Genomic DNA, 15,073 nt, shown 5'->3' on the forward strand with positions numbered 1-15,073 from the left:
ACTGTGCTGTACGTACGCTCACGTCTATCTATCGCAGCTGCGCACTGCCAGACTCCACACACACTTTCGGTAGCAAAACCACTGCACTCCACTTTACTCCACATGTCCTGTCATGCCATGCCCTGCTGTGTCTAACAGTAGTCATTCTATCCCCCGTGTTTCGTGTCGACCGCTGCAACGGGATGCGCTCCTACATCCAGCGCATGCCGCGTGAGGCCGTGTCTTAGAGTACTGCAATATCGACGTTACGTACGCGACGCCGCGGGGAGAGATGTCTCAGCCGGACCGGTGACCTGGATGCGTGCGTTGCTGGGGTGGTTGTTTGGGCGGATGGTGCTGGAGAGGGCTTGTGTGACGGTGATTGCGTAGTTGTGCATGGTGGGCGAGGGCTGGACTTTGCGATCGGCGGTGCGAGGGGGCTGCATAGCTGGGAGGGGAGGGGGAGGTGGTGGTGGACACGGGGATTTTATTTGCAGAGACGGCTGTGAGTGTTATCGTTGTGCGTGGGTGTATGGTATGCGACCGAGGACGTATACCATACTCTGGTAGGGACAAGAGCGCTGACAGGTATTGCACGTACAGTACGTCTGCAACACGCACTACTTCTCGGTCCCCAGCGCAGCGCGGGGACGTGGCACTCTCTCAAACAGCACCTCCAGCACCTCAGGACATACAACCACAGACGACACTTCAAGACACCATCGCACCCCAGCACCCGCACGCATAACCGAACGCAGCCCAGCCTCGCACCACATCCCTCGCCTACACCCGCCTCCCTCCCGCCCGGTACGCGTCCGCCTGCTGCCCTCTGCCTAGCCCACTCCGTCCACAAGCATCCGCACCTCATGCGGTGCCCCCGTGGCTGAAACGCGAAGCTCCAAGCGAAGCGGGGAGCGCAGCTGTAAGTGCAGCTGTAACTGTTGAGAGGCAGGGCCGCATCCCCTCTCCTCTCGTGCCCATGGGGAAAGGCAAGGGTAGAGATGCGTCTAGAAAACAGTGCGCAGTTGCGGGAGGGGAGGGCAGGGGGTGGGAAGGTGCCGATCACGATCGGGTGTCGGCCTGTAAGGCGGTGTCAGGCGCTCGGGAGTTACGGCTTTGCACGAGCGCGGGCTGGAGGTGGCGTGATTGGTTTGACTTGGTTTGGTTTGAGGGGTGGTGTTGGTGGTGGTGGTGGTGTATTGGGTCGGGAGGGGATGAGATAGGAATAGAACGGGGTGCATGGATGGGGAAGCGAGGTCTGTGACTTGTGACTTGTGGTGATGGGGCTGGTAGGTTCAGGATGGCTGCGGTCGCTGGGTGTTGGGAGAGTTGAAGGGGGGCGCAGTAATACCTGGAAGTTAGGTCGTTGTAGGTGAGTTCCTGTGCTGAATGTGAACCTTTTGCTGCACAGAAGTCCGGTTCCTAACCTATGCTTCGTTTTCATTTTTTCCTCTTCGGGATATCAGAATGATATTCAGCGCACTATGATTGAGAAGCGCACATAGAACCGGTCTAGGTCCAGCACACACCATGACTTCTTTCTTCAAAACGAGTACGTGATGCTTCTCTATATGCCGATTATGCTGCCTACGTGCCTTCCTTCTCTCACATAGAGCCTCGATACCATCATCTGTCTTCTACGCATCCAAATTCTGCCTCCGAATCTCCTGATCCATACACGTAGTCTTATGCCCATATCCCTCTTGGCACAGTAAGCAGACATATCCTTTTCGCACGACTACACACCTCAACGTGCATTTTCAGACACACAATCCGATGACCAGCATAAGTCCAGTCAACAGCGAAGAGTCCTTCTTTCCCATGTCGCCGAAAACTTGTCATAACACCGCACCGTAGCAAAGAGAAGTGATGTCTCACGTGCATGGCAAAACACCTCCCTCTGCACATGATTCGCACGACGATGCTGCCCGTAGACCCGGCAGATAAACGTCGCATCTTCAATGCAAAAACTCACCTCGTCACGCGTGCTTTACCTCGACTCCATCTCGAAGTTTCCACGCCATGCAGGCGTCACCTTCCACCAGTGTTCCAACTCGCAACCCCAACGCCTGTTCCCCCCAGCAACGCCTTCCACTTGCATTGCCGCAAGCTTTCCGTGGCCCTGTTCATCTGGTCCTCATAGAGAGCGAAGCCATTACTACAGTCCCATGAATCCAGCCCCGAGACTCACCACGGCTGCAGTTAGCACTGCATCATCGACACTGGAGTGCTCTGCTGACACTGTCAAACCGAACAACAACATTGTTTTTGGAGCCACGTCCCTGCTGCTCCATCCTTCCGCGTTGCGTTGCGTTGTTTGCTGCTCTTTCTGGAGTAGAGTCGAATGCATCTCTGGTTTGAGGAACAGAGGGTGGGCGTGGCGAGAAGTAGAGTAAGCAGCGGTGGAGCCTTGGCTCGGGCTGGAAACACACCTGGGGATGTTAGGATGCGTGAGATGGCTTGGGTCGTGGATGTTGACGCTCTGCATACGTGGTGGTGGTATCCTGCACAGGTGCCAAGGCAGGGTTCTCGAGAGCTGCGAGGTACCTGAGGAAGTTCTATATATGTTGCACCCACATTCCCGATTACGACACCACCTCACCCCGTCAAGTCCATCCAGCCAGTGCGTCCACTGAACAAGCTACATCACACTCAGCACATATGCAGTAGTGCTGTGACAGGATGTTGTAGTTATCGAAATGGCAGGGCAAACTGACTGCCACAGTACATACAACATATATACTCCCCGTTCGTGGGTTTCTCAGCATCCTATATAACCGAAACCCGCCGTAGCTAGCGAAACGCAGCGTTGCAACACGATGCGAGTAGATCCCATTTCGAGCGCCTCTGCGCATTCAAAAACAAAGCGCCAAACGCCGACCCCTTTTCCTATAGATAGCTGCGCAAAATCGTACAGAGTGCCGCACGTCAAGTACAGCGCATTGTTCCTTCACTTTTCCACCTCTTGCTTCGATTCGAGCTTGCGCCTGCATCACCACCCCCTCGTGCAGCGAGTGTCATCGATCCAGATTCCCGTCCCCACTCCACCAACTCGCATCAAACGCCTGCCCACCACCCTGCTGCACCTCGCTCACATGCCCGACCATGTGTCCCGTGCCATTGAACTGCGCGACCTCTGCGCTCGCATATCCGTCGCTCTCCCCGCTGACCTGTGGGTATCCAGCTTCCCCGCTTCCGCCGTACGCATTCGCCTGGTCGTGGTTCCACGTCTCGCTCATCTTGAACCCATCCCGGCTGAAGCGGTCCCACTCGTTGTTGTTCCCCAGCACGTTGTCGAGATCCATGGGGCCGACGGGGTAACTGTTGCGCGGGAGGATGGGCGCGCCGAGGGCGGTGGGGAGCGGGTTCCAGAAGAGGGTTTCGGCGGAGCCGGTAGAGGGGTGGGTCGTGGGGATGTCGGGTTGGGGGGTGGCGTTGGAGGCGGAGTAAGGGAGAATATGTGGGAGGGAGCCGCGGTGTTGGGTCTGGCTGCGGAGCAAATTGCCGCCCTGGGTTGAGGCGGGGTGTGAGGGCAGCTGGAGGTTCTTGCGGTCAGAGCGGGTGAACATGCTGAGGCTTTCGCGCCTTGTGGGATGCGCGGCGGGTGCAGAGACGGGGCTTTCGACTGTGCCGACGCGAGCGCGGTTGGCGGTGTTGGTGTTCACTCGTGGGAGGACGATTGAGGACTCTAATACGCCGTCGAGATTGCCAGCCTTTGGGATGAGCTTGCTGTTCTTCAATTCTTCTGGGAATCCTAGATCCCAGGCCTTGGAGGTTTCGTAGATGATCCTCCAGGCGCGGGCTCCAAACCAATGGCACACGCTCAAGTCCTCCAACGCTTGGAGGCCTTCGACCAGATAGCGGTACGAGCTTGACGAGAATTGGGCGTCTTTCGAGAACGTAAGGTGCACGATACAAGTAGTCAGAAGGATGTGTGTCAGTACCAATTGGCAAGTACGCATGGGATAGTATGAACGGTACTGGCGGAGGAGTTCGGACACGGCGTTTGCGGCTTCTATACACGCGTCGCGGGGCTTCAACCTAAAGTTGATGAGATCGATCTTGAGCATAGGACGGAACAACTGGCCGATGGCCGTATGGTACAACATGCTGTTCCCTGTTAGTAGAAGCTTTAATCTTGATTCGTCGAAGTAGACGTACTGGAGTACAATGATATGGGGTTGCGGTTGCCCTCCACTATCCAATCTGAGCGGCGGCGGCAAGTTTTTGAACCATTCCAGATATTTGTTATGGCAGGCTATGAGTTTGACATCTGTCAAACGCGCACTGGGGGCGTAGAACATGTAGTTGTTATCATTGATCAACTCAGAGAGCGTGCTGAACTCCTGGAGAAACATGCGGCTGGTAACAGTGCTGGGTGACACGTGCGAAGAGCCTGGGTATGCCTCCTGATTGAGACCACTGGGCGGCTCGTCTAGTATGGGTTTGTCGAGCGTGATGGCGACCCTTGGCAGTTGGGTTATGCGGCCTATGCAGATGGACCAGACAGTGTCCACGGTAAAGCAGCCCCAGAAGGTGACCTTGCGCACTTCGTGCTCAGACGGTGTAAGGCCCATGGCGGGCGATGCCGAGTTCTTCAGATGCAGCCCCATCTCGATGGCCATGCGCATGGCTCTCCCTATGTAGGCAAAGCCAGACGAGTCGCGTCCCGCCGACGGCTCGCGCATGGCCATGACGCAGAGGGCCTGGACCGTGGTGAGCGAGGAGGCCTCGTTCTCGTAGAGCAGGCGGCGGGCCTCCTCGAAGAAGTGGTCGCCTGCGGTGCGGAAGTTGTCCGGGTCGGTCCTGCCCGCGGGGTCGTCGGTGAAGTGGCAGCCGTAGGCCAGCATGGCGTTGACCAGCAGGGCGCTGCAGTACTTCTGGCGGCCGCTGCGGAAGTCCATGTAGAAGCATTCACGCGAGAAGATGACGTAGAACGAGTGCGACCAGCGGAAGTACAGGTCCAGCAGGCGCTCCACGAAGGCGAGGTCGCTGGTGACGGAGGTCCACGTGGGCGACTTGCGCTCGGCGGCGGGCGCGCGGGCGCGCGTGTAGCTCTCGTCCTCGGGCACCAGCGACATGTTGCTGGTGTGGCCAAAGTAGCGGCTCTCGCCCGTCCGCGTCATGGCGGGCTTCCCCAGCAGCATCGACAGCTCGCTCTCGAGCGACTGCGGCTCGCCGACGGGCGTGCTCGCGGGCAGGACGGCCGTCTTGCGCCAGGCGTCGGCCACGGCAGCGACATCGATGCTGCGGTCCTTGCGGATGTGCTGGACCAGCTCGTGCACCTCGGCCTCGGGCAGCGTGCGGATCGTGTTGAGCAGGAAGTGCGCGCTGTCGTGGGCGGGCGCGCTCGTCGTCGCCTGCGCTGCCGTCGCGGCCTCGCGCTTCGAGCCCGTCTTGGTGCGGCGGCTCTCGCTGTCGGCGTCGTAGTGGCACGGCGTCTTGTACACGGCGGTGCACGTCGCGCACACGGGCGTGCCTCCATCGCACTGTCGCGGCGTGTCAGCTTGTCGCGCCTGGTACAGAGTCTCCTCGTGGTGTCTGGCGTCGTCCAAGAGCGCGGCAGCTGACGCAGGATGCAGCGCGCGTCCGCGGAACTATGCACCAACAGCGCTCCGTGGATTGCCTACCTTAGACTTCCGCTTTCTGCAGGGCACGCAGGCCGATTGCACGCACCGCCGTTTGCTGGCCCTGGGCTCTCCCGCGGACCCGTTGTCATCCTCCTCCTTGATTGCTGTGCCGCGGGCCATGGTGTTGCGCGGAGGCAGAGGGCTCGTGAAGCGTTCCCGGGCGCATCACCTCATGCCTACATAGAGTCGGGAGAAGGGCCGCGTTGGCCACTGGACAGCGGGAAGCGTATTTGTGACGTCCAGCGTAGCTAAGGGCAAAATGTGAACTGCCACCCCTCTAGGCCAGACCACGCCGAGCGCAGCGCGAACGAAGGTATCCAAGGCCCAGCCATTCGCCGTTCAGCCCAAGGGCACAAAACGCAGCCAATGCCATTCGCCCAAACTCCCCAGGGGCGGGCCTGACGACGAGCGTTGCCGAGGACCTGTGCCTTTGTAGTAACTCGTATCGAGAAATCCCATGCCACTGCTTATTAATACATGCGAATTGGGGCAATTGCCATCCCAGTACATTCCTGCGTGCGACAGGCACCCTGTTCATGCACGACCTTTGTCTTCAGCTCCCCCGTCTCCTATTTCACACCACTGCTTGCGCTGTAACCTCGCCGCAACCTCTCACATTTTCACTTCACGTGACGGCGCATTGTCACAGATTCGCTTCCAACGCTCGCCGTGACGGCGAGGCTCCACTAGCTCGGCGAGTTGCAACAAAGCTGCTTCCAATCGGCCTTCGCCAATCGGCATCAAGAACGGCAAGTGGTGGACAATGCGGATGTGGGTGCGGGACCTCGATCGGTCAAGGCAGTGACCGGAGATAAAAAGTCGTAGACATATCCGACCCCCTGGTATGTGGGAACGACTAACGCTCCGAGTCTTCGTCGTGGGGATGCATAGTGACATTCCGTGGATGCTTCTTTAGACTTTAGCCCGTCATTCATCCTATCGGGTTCCATTTTAAACTTGCAAGCAGATGATCATTTTGTACATTTATCCAACGAAACTCTATCTCGACTAAACTCCGTTTCGCGTTTCCGCCACGGGTACGACACCCTTCAGCGGCGGCAGCAGACTTCTCGCCGCTGCCCTCGACTGCTGCGCCAGCACTGCATCCATGATCACCAATGCCGCCATAGACTCCACGATGGGCACTGCACGGGGCACCACACACGGATCGTGACGACCCTTTGCCTCCAACACGCCCTCATCAGTGTCGTAGGTTGCGGTCTGCTGCGCCTGGCCGATGGTTGCCGGGGGCTTGAAAGCGACCGTGAAGTAGATAGGCGCACCGTTGGAGATACCTCCCTGGACACCACCAGAATTGTTTGTCTTCGTCGTCAGGCGTGGGCGCTGTACAGATGGGTGACCGGTCCCTGCTGGGACGGCAGGAGCCTTGATGAAGGGGTCATTGTGGATTGAACCAGGTACCTGGCACCCTCCAAACCCGCTGCCAATCTCGAAGCCCTTGGTAGCAGGTATGCTGAGCATGGCGTGTGCCAGCGTCGCCTCCAGTTTGTCGAAGCACGGCTCACCTAGTCCGCTGGGGCAATTTCTGATCACACACGTCACGGTGCCGCCAATACTGTCCTCCTTCTCCTTGTAGTCTGCAACGAGCTTCTCCATGCGCCTGTTGACCTCATCGTTGGGACATCGCACAGGCAGGAACTGGTCGACTTGCTCGCGGGTAATCACGTCGATGGCCTTGAGGTACTCGGGGTTTGTGGCGCATGTGGGATGCTCGGGTGTGGGTGGGAAGAGGAACTCGTTGCCTATCGAGTTTGTGAAGGCGACAATCTCGACGCCATAGGCCTCGCGGAGGTATTTCTCTGCTATTGCGCCCGCAGCAACTCGTCCTGCACTCCTTCAGCATGTTGCTCCTTGTCAATCTGCGGTGCACTACGGGGTACGTACCAATTGTCTCCCTCGCACTGCTCCTTCCGCCGCCACTGCTCGCTTTGACTCCGTACTTCTCCAAGTACGTCCAATCCGCATGGCTCGGTCTCGGGTAAACATCCATTGTCTGATTGCCATAGTCCTGCTTCCTCTGGTTCTCATTCATGACTTTCATGCCAATCGGGGTGCCCAGCGTAATGCCAAACTCGGTTCCAGACTGAATCTCCACCTTGTCCTTCTCGTTGCGCGGCGTCGTGATGGCGCTCTGTCCCGGCCGTCGTCGCGTCATCTGCGGCTGGATATCTGCCTCGGTGAGGGCCATGCCCGGCGGGCAGCCGTCGACAATGCATCCCACCGACAGGCAGTGGGACTCGCCGTAGCTGTGCGTGATGTCAGTCAATGGCGCGGTGTGAAAGGCTGGAGTACAATGGCGCACGTTGTGACTTTGAAATGGTTGCCAAAGGTCGACATAGCTGTGGTTTGACGTTTGGTGCGGGTCGAGGAGTCACTGACTAGTCGATTATTTTATTTATGAGGGCAGGGTTATCGCAGCGTCACTGGCTGCGTGGGCTGACTGGGGCGCATTCTTCGGCGCCGAACTCGGTGACAAGGATTGCCGCAGGGTCCATGGCGGGGTCGATGCCATCACCAAGCGAAAATGTAGAGCTTTCCGTCTCCTCCAATACACAATGCAGCCTTTTGATACAAAATGGCACTTCCAGTAATTGTGTCGTTGGAGTCTATGCCACATTTACGGGAGGGTTCAGGGCCGGAAGTTCAATTTTGTGCCCCTACCACTGTAATTCCTCTGGAGCATGACGTAGGATATGTATGAATATGTATTTTACAAAAGAGACATTAAAGATGTATTGTGCCTATCTTTGGGTATCTGTAATTGAAGGAAGGGAATAGAATTAGCTTGAGTGCTTCCGCCCAGCCTCCACCAACACGCTCGCTGTCCCAGCTCTCTCCTCATACAACCGCCGTAGGTCGTCCACAGAGGTCTTCTTCATGTTCAGCCTGCGAGGAACATCAGGCGGTGCGAGGCTTTGCTCTTTCTTGGAAGTCTCGAAAGATGGCATTCGTTGCAACAACGACGGCGACGGAGTCCTTGGCTTCGGAGCAGGTACTGGAAGCGATGTCGATTTGGATGGGGGGCGGTTAGGGGTGGGGTTCGTTGGAAAGACCGGACGTGCCAGCGTGTTAATTTGTGGGGTGCGATTTGCGCTGGCTGGTAGACTAGGTCGACGAAAGTCATTGAAGGGAGCGGGGAATGCTGTTGAAGGCGCCACGGTGGATGTGGCATTTGTTGGTGATGATCCTTGTGATGTAGTGTACGCGCCAGAGACTGCTTTACGTTTTACAGGTGGTGCTGGTCCTGCCGCTCCGGATTTTGCGATGGAAAGATTAGCCAGACCTGGCAAAGGCATAGCAGACCCCTTTAGCTCGGACGGTCTCAGAGCTCTGGTCTGTACCTCCATCTCTTCTGATGCTTTTCGTGCATGCACTTGCGCAATCGCAGTGTCAGCGTTATCAATCTGCTCTGCTGTCAGGGATTTCCTCTTGGGAAGCTTGAGTTGAGGAGCATAAGAATCGCCAGAACTCGTACCGGATTTCTTCTCGTCGGGGAAGTGTGCACTGGGGTTGGGTTCGTCTCGTCGCGGTGCGAATCCGTCCGTAGTCGCTCCGTATGACACAGGAGAAGCGTCTATGGGACTGTCGGTAACGAGTGTAGAATATCGAGGTGGAACTTCAAGGGGAGGGGCGGGTTTGCGTTTTGTGGCGTTATCGTTTGGAGCCCGTCCCGATGCTATGCCGACACGTGGTGGCAAGGCAGGTGGTATCTCTGCTGGCTTTTCGTTGTCTTGAAGGACGATTCCCGTGGAATGATTCTCGTCCCACGCCCTCCCTTCTTCTGCCCCCTTCACCCGCTCAAGAGGATCTTCCCAGTCACTCTGAGACCGCGGCAACTCCAACGATTCTCTGAAAGCGGCCTCATTCTCACCACAAGCTTCCCGCAACCCATGCGACCATAATTCAATTGCTTCTGTGAATATTCTCCTCACAATAGAGGACATCTTGGCATCTTCAAGTTGATCCGGGCCATGTAACAGAGCGGGAGCGATGCAGACCGCCAAGTTTTCGGCCGTCATCTTGTTCTGTTCTTCCCGGGCTGCGACTGCGTTTAAAGTGGGCAGTAAATGTTTGGTCAAGATCTCACGCGAGATAGCAGGAAGAAATGACCACTCCGAGACGGGTGAGAAGAGCTCCTTGAGTCGCTCTAGGTCAGGGATATCATCAGGGTTGCCGTAGAGCCGTTTCAGCTCACCGTAACACGATTGTGGAAAGATAGGCTGACGGAGGTCTGCATACCAGGCCTTAATGAGTGCGGCAGCCATGAACGCCGAATAGGCATCCCTGGCATCTATTTCGGCGATTATTTCGTCTTGAAGTTCAGCATGCGGGTATGGAGGAAGCTGCAAAAGGGCACCATTGTCCTTCCAGACAATGTATTTCTGGCCCCTGTCGTACGCCTCTTTGAGCACATCTCGGAGCTTGGAGTGTGGTGGTACTCGGAATAGTCCTTCAGCCCCGATGTTTTGCTCTGCCAGAACGAAAGCTGTTGTTTCTCGTAACACTCGCGGTAACCGTGGTGTGCCTTGGCTGCTGATGGGCAGAGGCTGGCGGGCACCAAAAGCTCGGCGGCCGCTTGCGTACGGAGCATAAATGGTTTCGGAAACCCTTCGGTCATAAAGGTAGGTAGAGGGAGGTATCAACAAGTCTTCGATAGGAATGTGAAGCGCAAGGTTGGTCAGGTCAGATGCTGCATGTCGTTAGTGGCAAGCACTTTGGGAGGCTTAGAAACACACCATGTATGATCTTCCTTCTGAACTTTGGGCTGACGATGGTGGAGAAGACTTCGGTGAGGATCCTAACCCACGCCTTCTCGTGCACAATGTATAGCTTTTGTAGTCGCTTGCGCATGGCCCTCGACAAGACATGGTATGCCTGCAAGAACCAGCCCCAGCCAGGCCTATTCTTCTTTGAGGTGGTGGAGCCGTCCGAGTCACCAGCAAAGAATACGACCTCATATTCGAAACCCCTCACCAGCTCGTCCTCCTCGGGGAGCCGCGCTAGCACGTACGGCAGGAGGGAATCGAAATTCTCTTCTTTCGTGTCAGGGAGAGCGGCGGCATTGAGAATATACACAGGTCTATTTTCCTGTGAAGGAATGGGCGACCGAAAGAGTATGGAGGCGGCATACTTGGCGAGCTCTGGAGAGTAGTCCGGCGATTCTTGTCGGGGAGGGACGGCGGAGAGCGACTGCGATGAGCTGCGCAGGCGGCCAGCGATATGGGCGCGTAGACCGCTCATACCTGTATATTAGTACTGGGTTCAAAAGGACGAGGTGTTGCAACGCTCGCGAGCGTTATCAAGACACGTGCGTTTCTTGGAGGGCAGCTGAGGTGGCGGTGCGGAGAGCTTTCATAAGAAGCAGGCGCGACAAGGATGCAGACGAGTAGCACAAGACTGACGTATCAGGGCCAGGGATGTTCGCGTGCGCACGGTCCGTATGCCGCTGGTGTTCATGGCAGGAGCTGAGATTTACCAAACCTTCTCCCATATGACTGCATTGGTTTATCGATTTTCTCCGTTTGGCGTCCAGGTGCACAATGCATTGCGTGTACTCGACTTAGACCTAGGCTACTGTCGCTCAACGTACCCCAGCTCCATCGGCACTGATTCGCTAACAGTTGGGCAGCAGCCACAACAATGGCTTGCAGAGTAAACCTAAAGTACTCTGCAACCAGACAATATACAGGTGTCCAGAATTTCACGTCGTCTACCTTGTGGTAGATTTTGCCACCACAGACTTGATCGAGCACTGCAATCACCCCAATAAACAAAGATTTTAGAAAGCGCCCTTGCAAAGCGAAAAGATATGTGTGATTCGCAGCGTATATCGTACCCATCAGCCGGCGCACCTACGCCAGCTGCCATGCTATTATGCCTGCCAGCCGAAGAATCCAAATTGATATCATGAAGCCATACAAAGATGACATCCAACCCCAAGTCATGTACCAAAGAAAGGCCCACAACGCCGAATAACCAAAGTTCAACAAATCCGAAAACTACGACAAGCGGAACAACAGAAGCATGAAAGTGAAATAGCAAGAACATGCACAACGGAAGACGGGCGTATAGCGAGCAGCAGACGCCTTCCAACGGGTTTGATCACCCTAGGGTAGCAAAACGTACTCTGCATCACTCAGATGCGCTGCCAGCAGAAGCCTCCGACTCAGAGCTGGACGTGATGTCGACGCCTTCGGCACCAAGCCTTTCCAGCTCTTCTGCGATCTCCTCATACCATTTGCCGTGCGCCTTCCGGTCAACTTCACTGACCTTGCCCAGCTGCTCACAGATATCGCCAACGTGCGACACAAATTCTGGAAGCCCAGTGGTAGCGAGGCCTTCGGTAGCTGTGCTTGCGGCTTTGACGCGTTCGCTAGAGCTACTAGCTGACACGCGGTTGAAGATGTGTGTCTTCAAACGCTGGAATAGAACCTTCGTGACAGGATCAGAGACCCGGCCTGCATCGGCTTGCGTAAGGAGGCGTGTGATAGTCGAGGCAAGCTGGGCGCGAGTAGAAGGTGGCATAGCGTGTGACGACTCAAGTAGCGATGAGATCTTGGAAGGCGTAGCGGGATCCTTCAGATAGCCATCTTTGAGCGTTTCCCACATACGATTTGCTTCGTTCTTCCACTGAGAACGAACGTCACGCTTAAGAAGGTTCTTCGCCGTTAGCAAGATGCCACCAATCGTCGTGATGCGAAGAGCCTCTGCGCGGATGCGGGCAATGCGGGCTCGATCCAGCTCCAGCGTTTCGGGTAGTTCGGAATCTCTCAGTGGAGCGGTAGCTATAGCGAGGTCGATCAAGCCACGAGCGTAGATCTTCTGAGGTGTAGGTCGGTTCATGGGTAGCGATTCGCTCCATGGGTCCCGTCTGTCAGCTTCTGTGTGCATGTTGACAGCGGCACTTCTCCACCAACGTCGGGTCCTTTTTAGCGTGATTTTGCCCTGCTCTAAATCTTCAGCGAATTCCCGCTGTTCGTACGATGGAGCTTCCTTGATCAAAACTGGAGCTGATTGCATAAGCAGGAAGTTGGAGTAGTCCAAAGAAAGGAGATCGATGATATGAAGAAGCTCAAAAAGTTTCTCGATCATCTCAGGCAAGGTCCCTTCTTCTTGCAATTTGTCTGCTAATGCCTTGACCTCAGCATCACGAAAAGGAGCGCAGAGTTTGGGGAGAATATTCGCCATGAAAGTGAAGAACTTTGCGTAGGAGAACATTCCTTGACTAGACTGTTGGCTGATGAGGTCGGCATCCAAGGTTTCGGAGATCAAGGTGTGCATGGTGTTGCCCGGCTTGAGGAGACGCAAAAGCTTTGCGCGTATATTTTCCGCCATGGCCGCTGTCCAAACCGTTCCTTCTCCATGTTCGATGCCCTGGCGCATGGCATCGCAGAGTTCGCGGTTCAGGGCGTCGCGGAGGTCAGCAGTTGGCGATGCGTCGATGCGGTATTCCTTGTCGATGGACAGCTCATGGACGAGGATCCTGTTCGTGGGAATCGAGGTGAAGAGTTTGGAAAGAGATTGAGCCTGGTGGCCCTCGGAGGCCTGGGTAGCATCCGACTCCGCCAGCTGGGATGCCGCTTGCGCCTGTACCGCTGCCTGCTCCTCAGAGATGGGAGACGCTGGCGTGGGTGAAGCCACACGTGGACGTGCAACTTCACCGCTGGGACCTTTCTTAGGTCGCGCCCGCCGGGACTCACGGATAGCTTTCCTGATCAGTTGCAAGGCACGATCAGGGCCTGCGAGACGCTTTATTTTGCTCAGCAAGATTGCCTGGTTGTCGCGTATGCCACTCTTGTATTCCTCAGCCACAACTTCTACCGTCTGGTCCTTCACACTTTGCCAGATCGCATCAAGGCTTACGAAAGATGCTACCATGGTCTCGATGAGCGCAGATGAGTCGCGTGCCTTCCACTGGTTGAAAGCAGTCATGAATGCGCCGTGCGCAAGTGCAACGGTCTCGAGACGTGTGGGTGAAGGAGTGTAGTAGTTGAACGTTGTCAATTTGCTGAGCGCAGCTTCGAAGGCCATGATGAGCTCTTTGGCTTTTTGGATAAGATCCTGTTCCTGGTCACCGTCGCGACTGAGGACTTGGGCAGGGTGTCCAAGGATCAAGAAGGCGGCCAGGAAGGTTCGCACGGACGATTTGCGGGAAGCCGCATCTTCTCCAAACAGTAGGCCGAACAGATTCATTATCTGTTCCGTGGCTGCCAGGACCTTCTGCTCGTTCAGCAAAGCTGTGACCTCCTCAAATCCATGAGCGTGGACCTTGTCGATGGAAAGACCAAATGCTAGCCATGCATCAACAATGTTCTTCCTAGCTCTGGCTCTCCAGGCTGACTGAATACGCTTCGCAGCCTCTTCAGGACTGACCGCACGAGGCATTATAGGCTTTTTCGCATCGGCCGGGGGCGAGCTGGCGGTCCTTGGCCTGCGGGTGTTGCGTTTATACTCCAATCTTCTCTTCTCGGCTTCAGCAAGCCTGTCTTCCATTTCCTGGCGTGTTCTCCGTTCTTCAGCGGCTTTGCGCTCCTTCATGTCTTCTGCGACTTTCTTTGCGCGGCGCACTTCTTCGGCGCATGCTGCAGCCACCTGTGCCAAATGGCGTTCGCGAGCTTGTTGGGCTGCCAACGCCTTCTCTTCAATGTTAGAGTTGCGAGGCGCGGCCTTTGCCAGCGCAGCTCTCAATCGGACCTGCTCAGCGTGGGCTGCTCGATCTGCCAGTCTAGCCTTGCGGGTCTCAAGGATGGAGGCACGTCGCAGATGCTGGGCTATGTGGTGGCTCTGGCAAGCGTTGCGGAAGGAGCGAGTGGATGTGTGAGACTGTGTGGAGGATATTGAGTTGCGACGAGACGAGGTCGCTGACGACTTCCGGCGGGTGGTCGACGGGCGATAGAAGCGGGCAGCAATGCGCGGGGGTGGAGAGAATGGCAGGCTGCTTTCGGCTCCATCTGAGAGGATCATCTCGGCCTCTTCTGGTATGTCGTCGTTGGGAGGCATCTGCACATCGCTCAGGTCGAGCTCGGGGTCGGAGAAGGAGGCGTCCATAGCGCGCATGTGGATGTAGCCTCGTGGTGCTCAGCGGGCAGGCGGTCGAGTGTCGCGAGCGTGTCGGGTGGCTGCTGGCGCAGCAGTTCCGTGGATAATCTGGGCGTGAAACAAAGCACGGCCGCGGCACGTCACGGAGGGTTGTCTGCGTCCGCAAGCGGTCGCGAAAGTGAGAGGCGTGAAACGACGGCAGCGGAAGAATACGAAAGCGAGGGGCAGGATCGAGAAGACTCGTTGCGCTGCATCAGGTAGCAGGAAGAAGAGGGCGAGGGCGGCTGTTGTTGGTGGCTGGGCGAGGGGTCGGCCGGTCATGCCTTCCCAGCGCTCGCGCTGACTGAAGTTGGGCTCGAGCTAGTGTTATGGATGACATGCAGCGAGAACCGCGTCGAAGGGGA

At 56.5% G+C, this 15,073-nt stretch overlaps 6 protein-coding genes across 6 annotated transcripts; all 6 read right to left on the reverse strand.

The window, feature by feature from the left end:
- Window positions 1–818: 818 nt before the first annotated feature.
- CC84DRAFT_702666 (uncharacterized protein) lies at window positions 819–1,462 on the reverse strand. The gene has a single exon (XM_018187104.1). The coding sequence runs from the start codon at window positions 1,421–1,423 to the stop codon at window positions 1,088–1,090; it is 336 nt and encodes a 111-aa protein (XP_018037993.1). The 5' UTR covers window positions 1,424–1,462; the 3' UTR covers window positions 819–1,087.
- A 1,018-nt stretch (window positions 1,463–2,480) lies between these two features.
- Window positions 2,481–2,935, reverse strand: CC84DRAFT_703459 (uncharacterized protein). The gene has a single exon (XM_018187109.1). It carries the CDS (start codon window positions 2,832–2,834, stop codon window positions 2,586–2,588), a length of 249 nt encoding a protein of 82 aa, XP_018037994.1. The 5' UTR covers window positions 2,835–2,935; the 3' UTR covers window positions 2,481–2,585.
- On the reverse strand, window positions 2,916–5,975 carry CC84DRAFT_703067 (uncharacterized protein). The gene is made up of 3 exons (XM_018187107.1): window positions 5,610–5,975; window positions 4,141–5,468; window positions 2,916–4,089 (listed from the first exon to the last, which is right to left on the reverse strand). The coding sequence occupies exons 1-3, from the start codon at window positions 5,727–5,729 to the stop codon at window positions 2,997–2,999; spliced, it is 2,541 nt and encodes an 846-aa protein (XP_018037995.1). The 5' UTR covers window positions 5,730–5,975; the 3' UTR covers window positions 2,916–2,996.
- A 607-nt stretch (window positions 5,976–6,582) lies between these two features.
- CC84DRAFT_703026 (chorismate synthase) lies at window positions 6,583–8,188 on the reverse strand. Its single transcript, XM_018187106.1, has 3 exons — window positions 7,933–8,188; window positions 7,515–7,876; window positions 6,583–7,456 (listed from the first exon to the last, which is right to left on the reverse strand). Exons 1-3 carry the CDS (start codon window positions 7,965–7,967, stop codon window positions 6,618–6,620), a joined length of 1,236 nt encoding a protein of 411 aa, XP_018037996.1. The 5' UTR covers window positions 7,968–8,188; the 3' UTR covers window positions 6,583–6,617.
- Window positions 8,189–8,410: 222 nt separating this feature from the next.
- On the reverse strand, window positions 8,411–10,871 carry CC84DRAFT_1175396 (uncharacterized protein; the record flags this gene model as incomplete). Its single annotated transcript, XM_018180151.1, has 2 exons — window positions 8,411–10,320; window positions 10,367–10,871. 2 exons carry the CDS (start codon window positions 10,869–10,871, stop codon window positions 8,411–8,413), a joined length of 2,415 nt encoding a protein of 804 aa, XP_018037997.1.
- A 653-nt stretch (window positions 10,872–11,524) lies between these two features.
- CC84DRAFT_703382 (uncharacterized protein) lies at window positions 11,525–14,805 on the reverse strand. The gene has a single exon (XM_018187108.1). It carries the CDS (start codon window positions 14,685–14,687, stop codon window positions 11,763–11,765), a length of 2,925 nt encoding a protein of 974 aa, XP_018037998.1. The 5' UTR covers window positions 14,688–14,805; the 3' UTR covers window positions 11,525–11,762.
- Between the last annotated feature and the right edge of the window lie 268 nt (window positions 14,806–15,073).

The sequence above is a fragment of the Paraphaeosphaeria sporulosa genome (genome assembly GCF_001642045.1).
Source record: "Paraphaeosphaeria sporulosa strain AP3s5-JAC2a unplaced genomic scaffold CC84scaffold_4, whole genome shotgun sequence".
Taxonomy (NCBI): domain Eukaryota; kingdom Fungi; phylum Ascomycota; class Dothideomycetes; order Pleosporales; family Didymosphaeriaceae; genus Paraphaeosphaeria; species Paraphaeosphaeria sporulosa.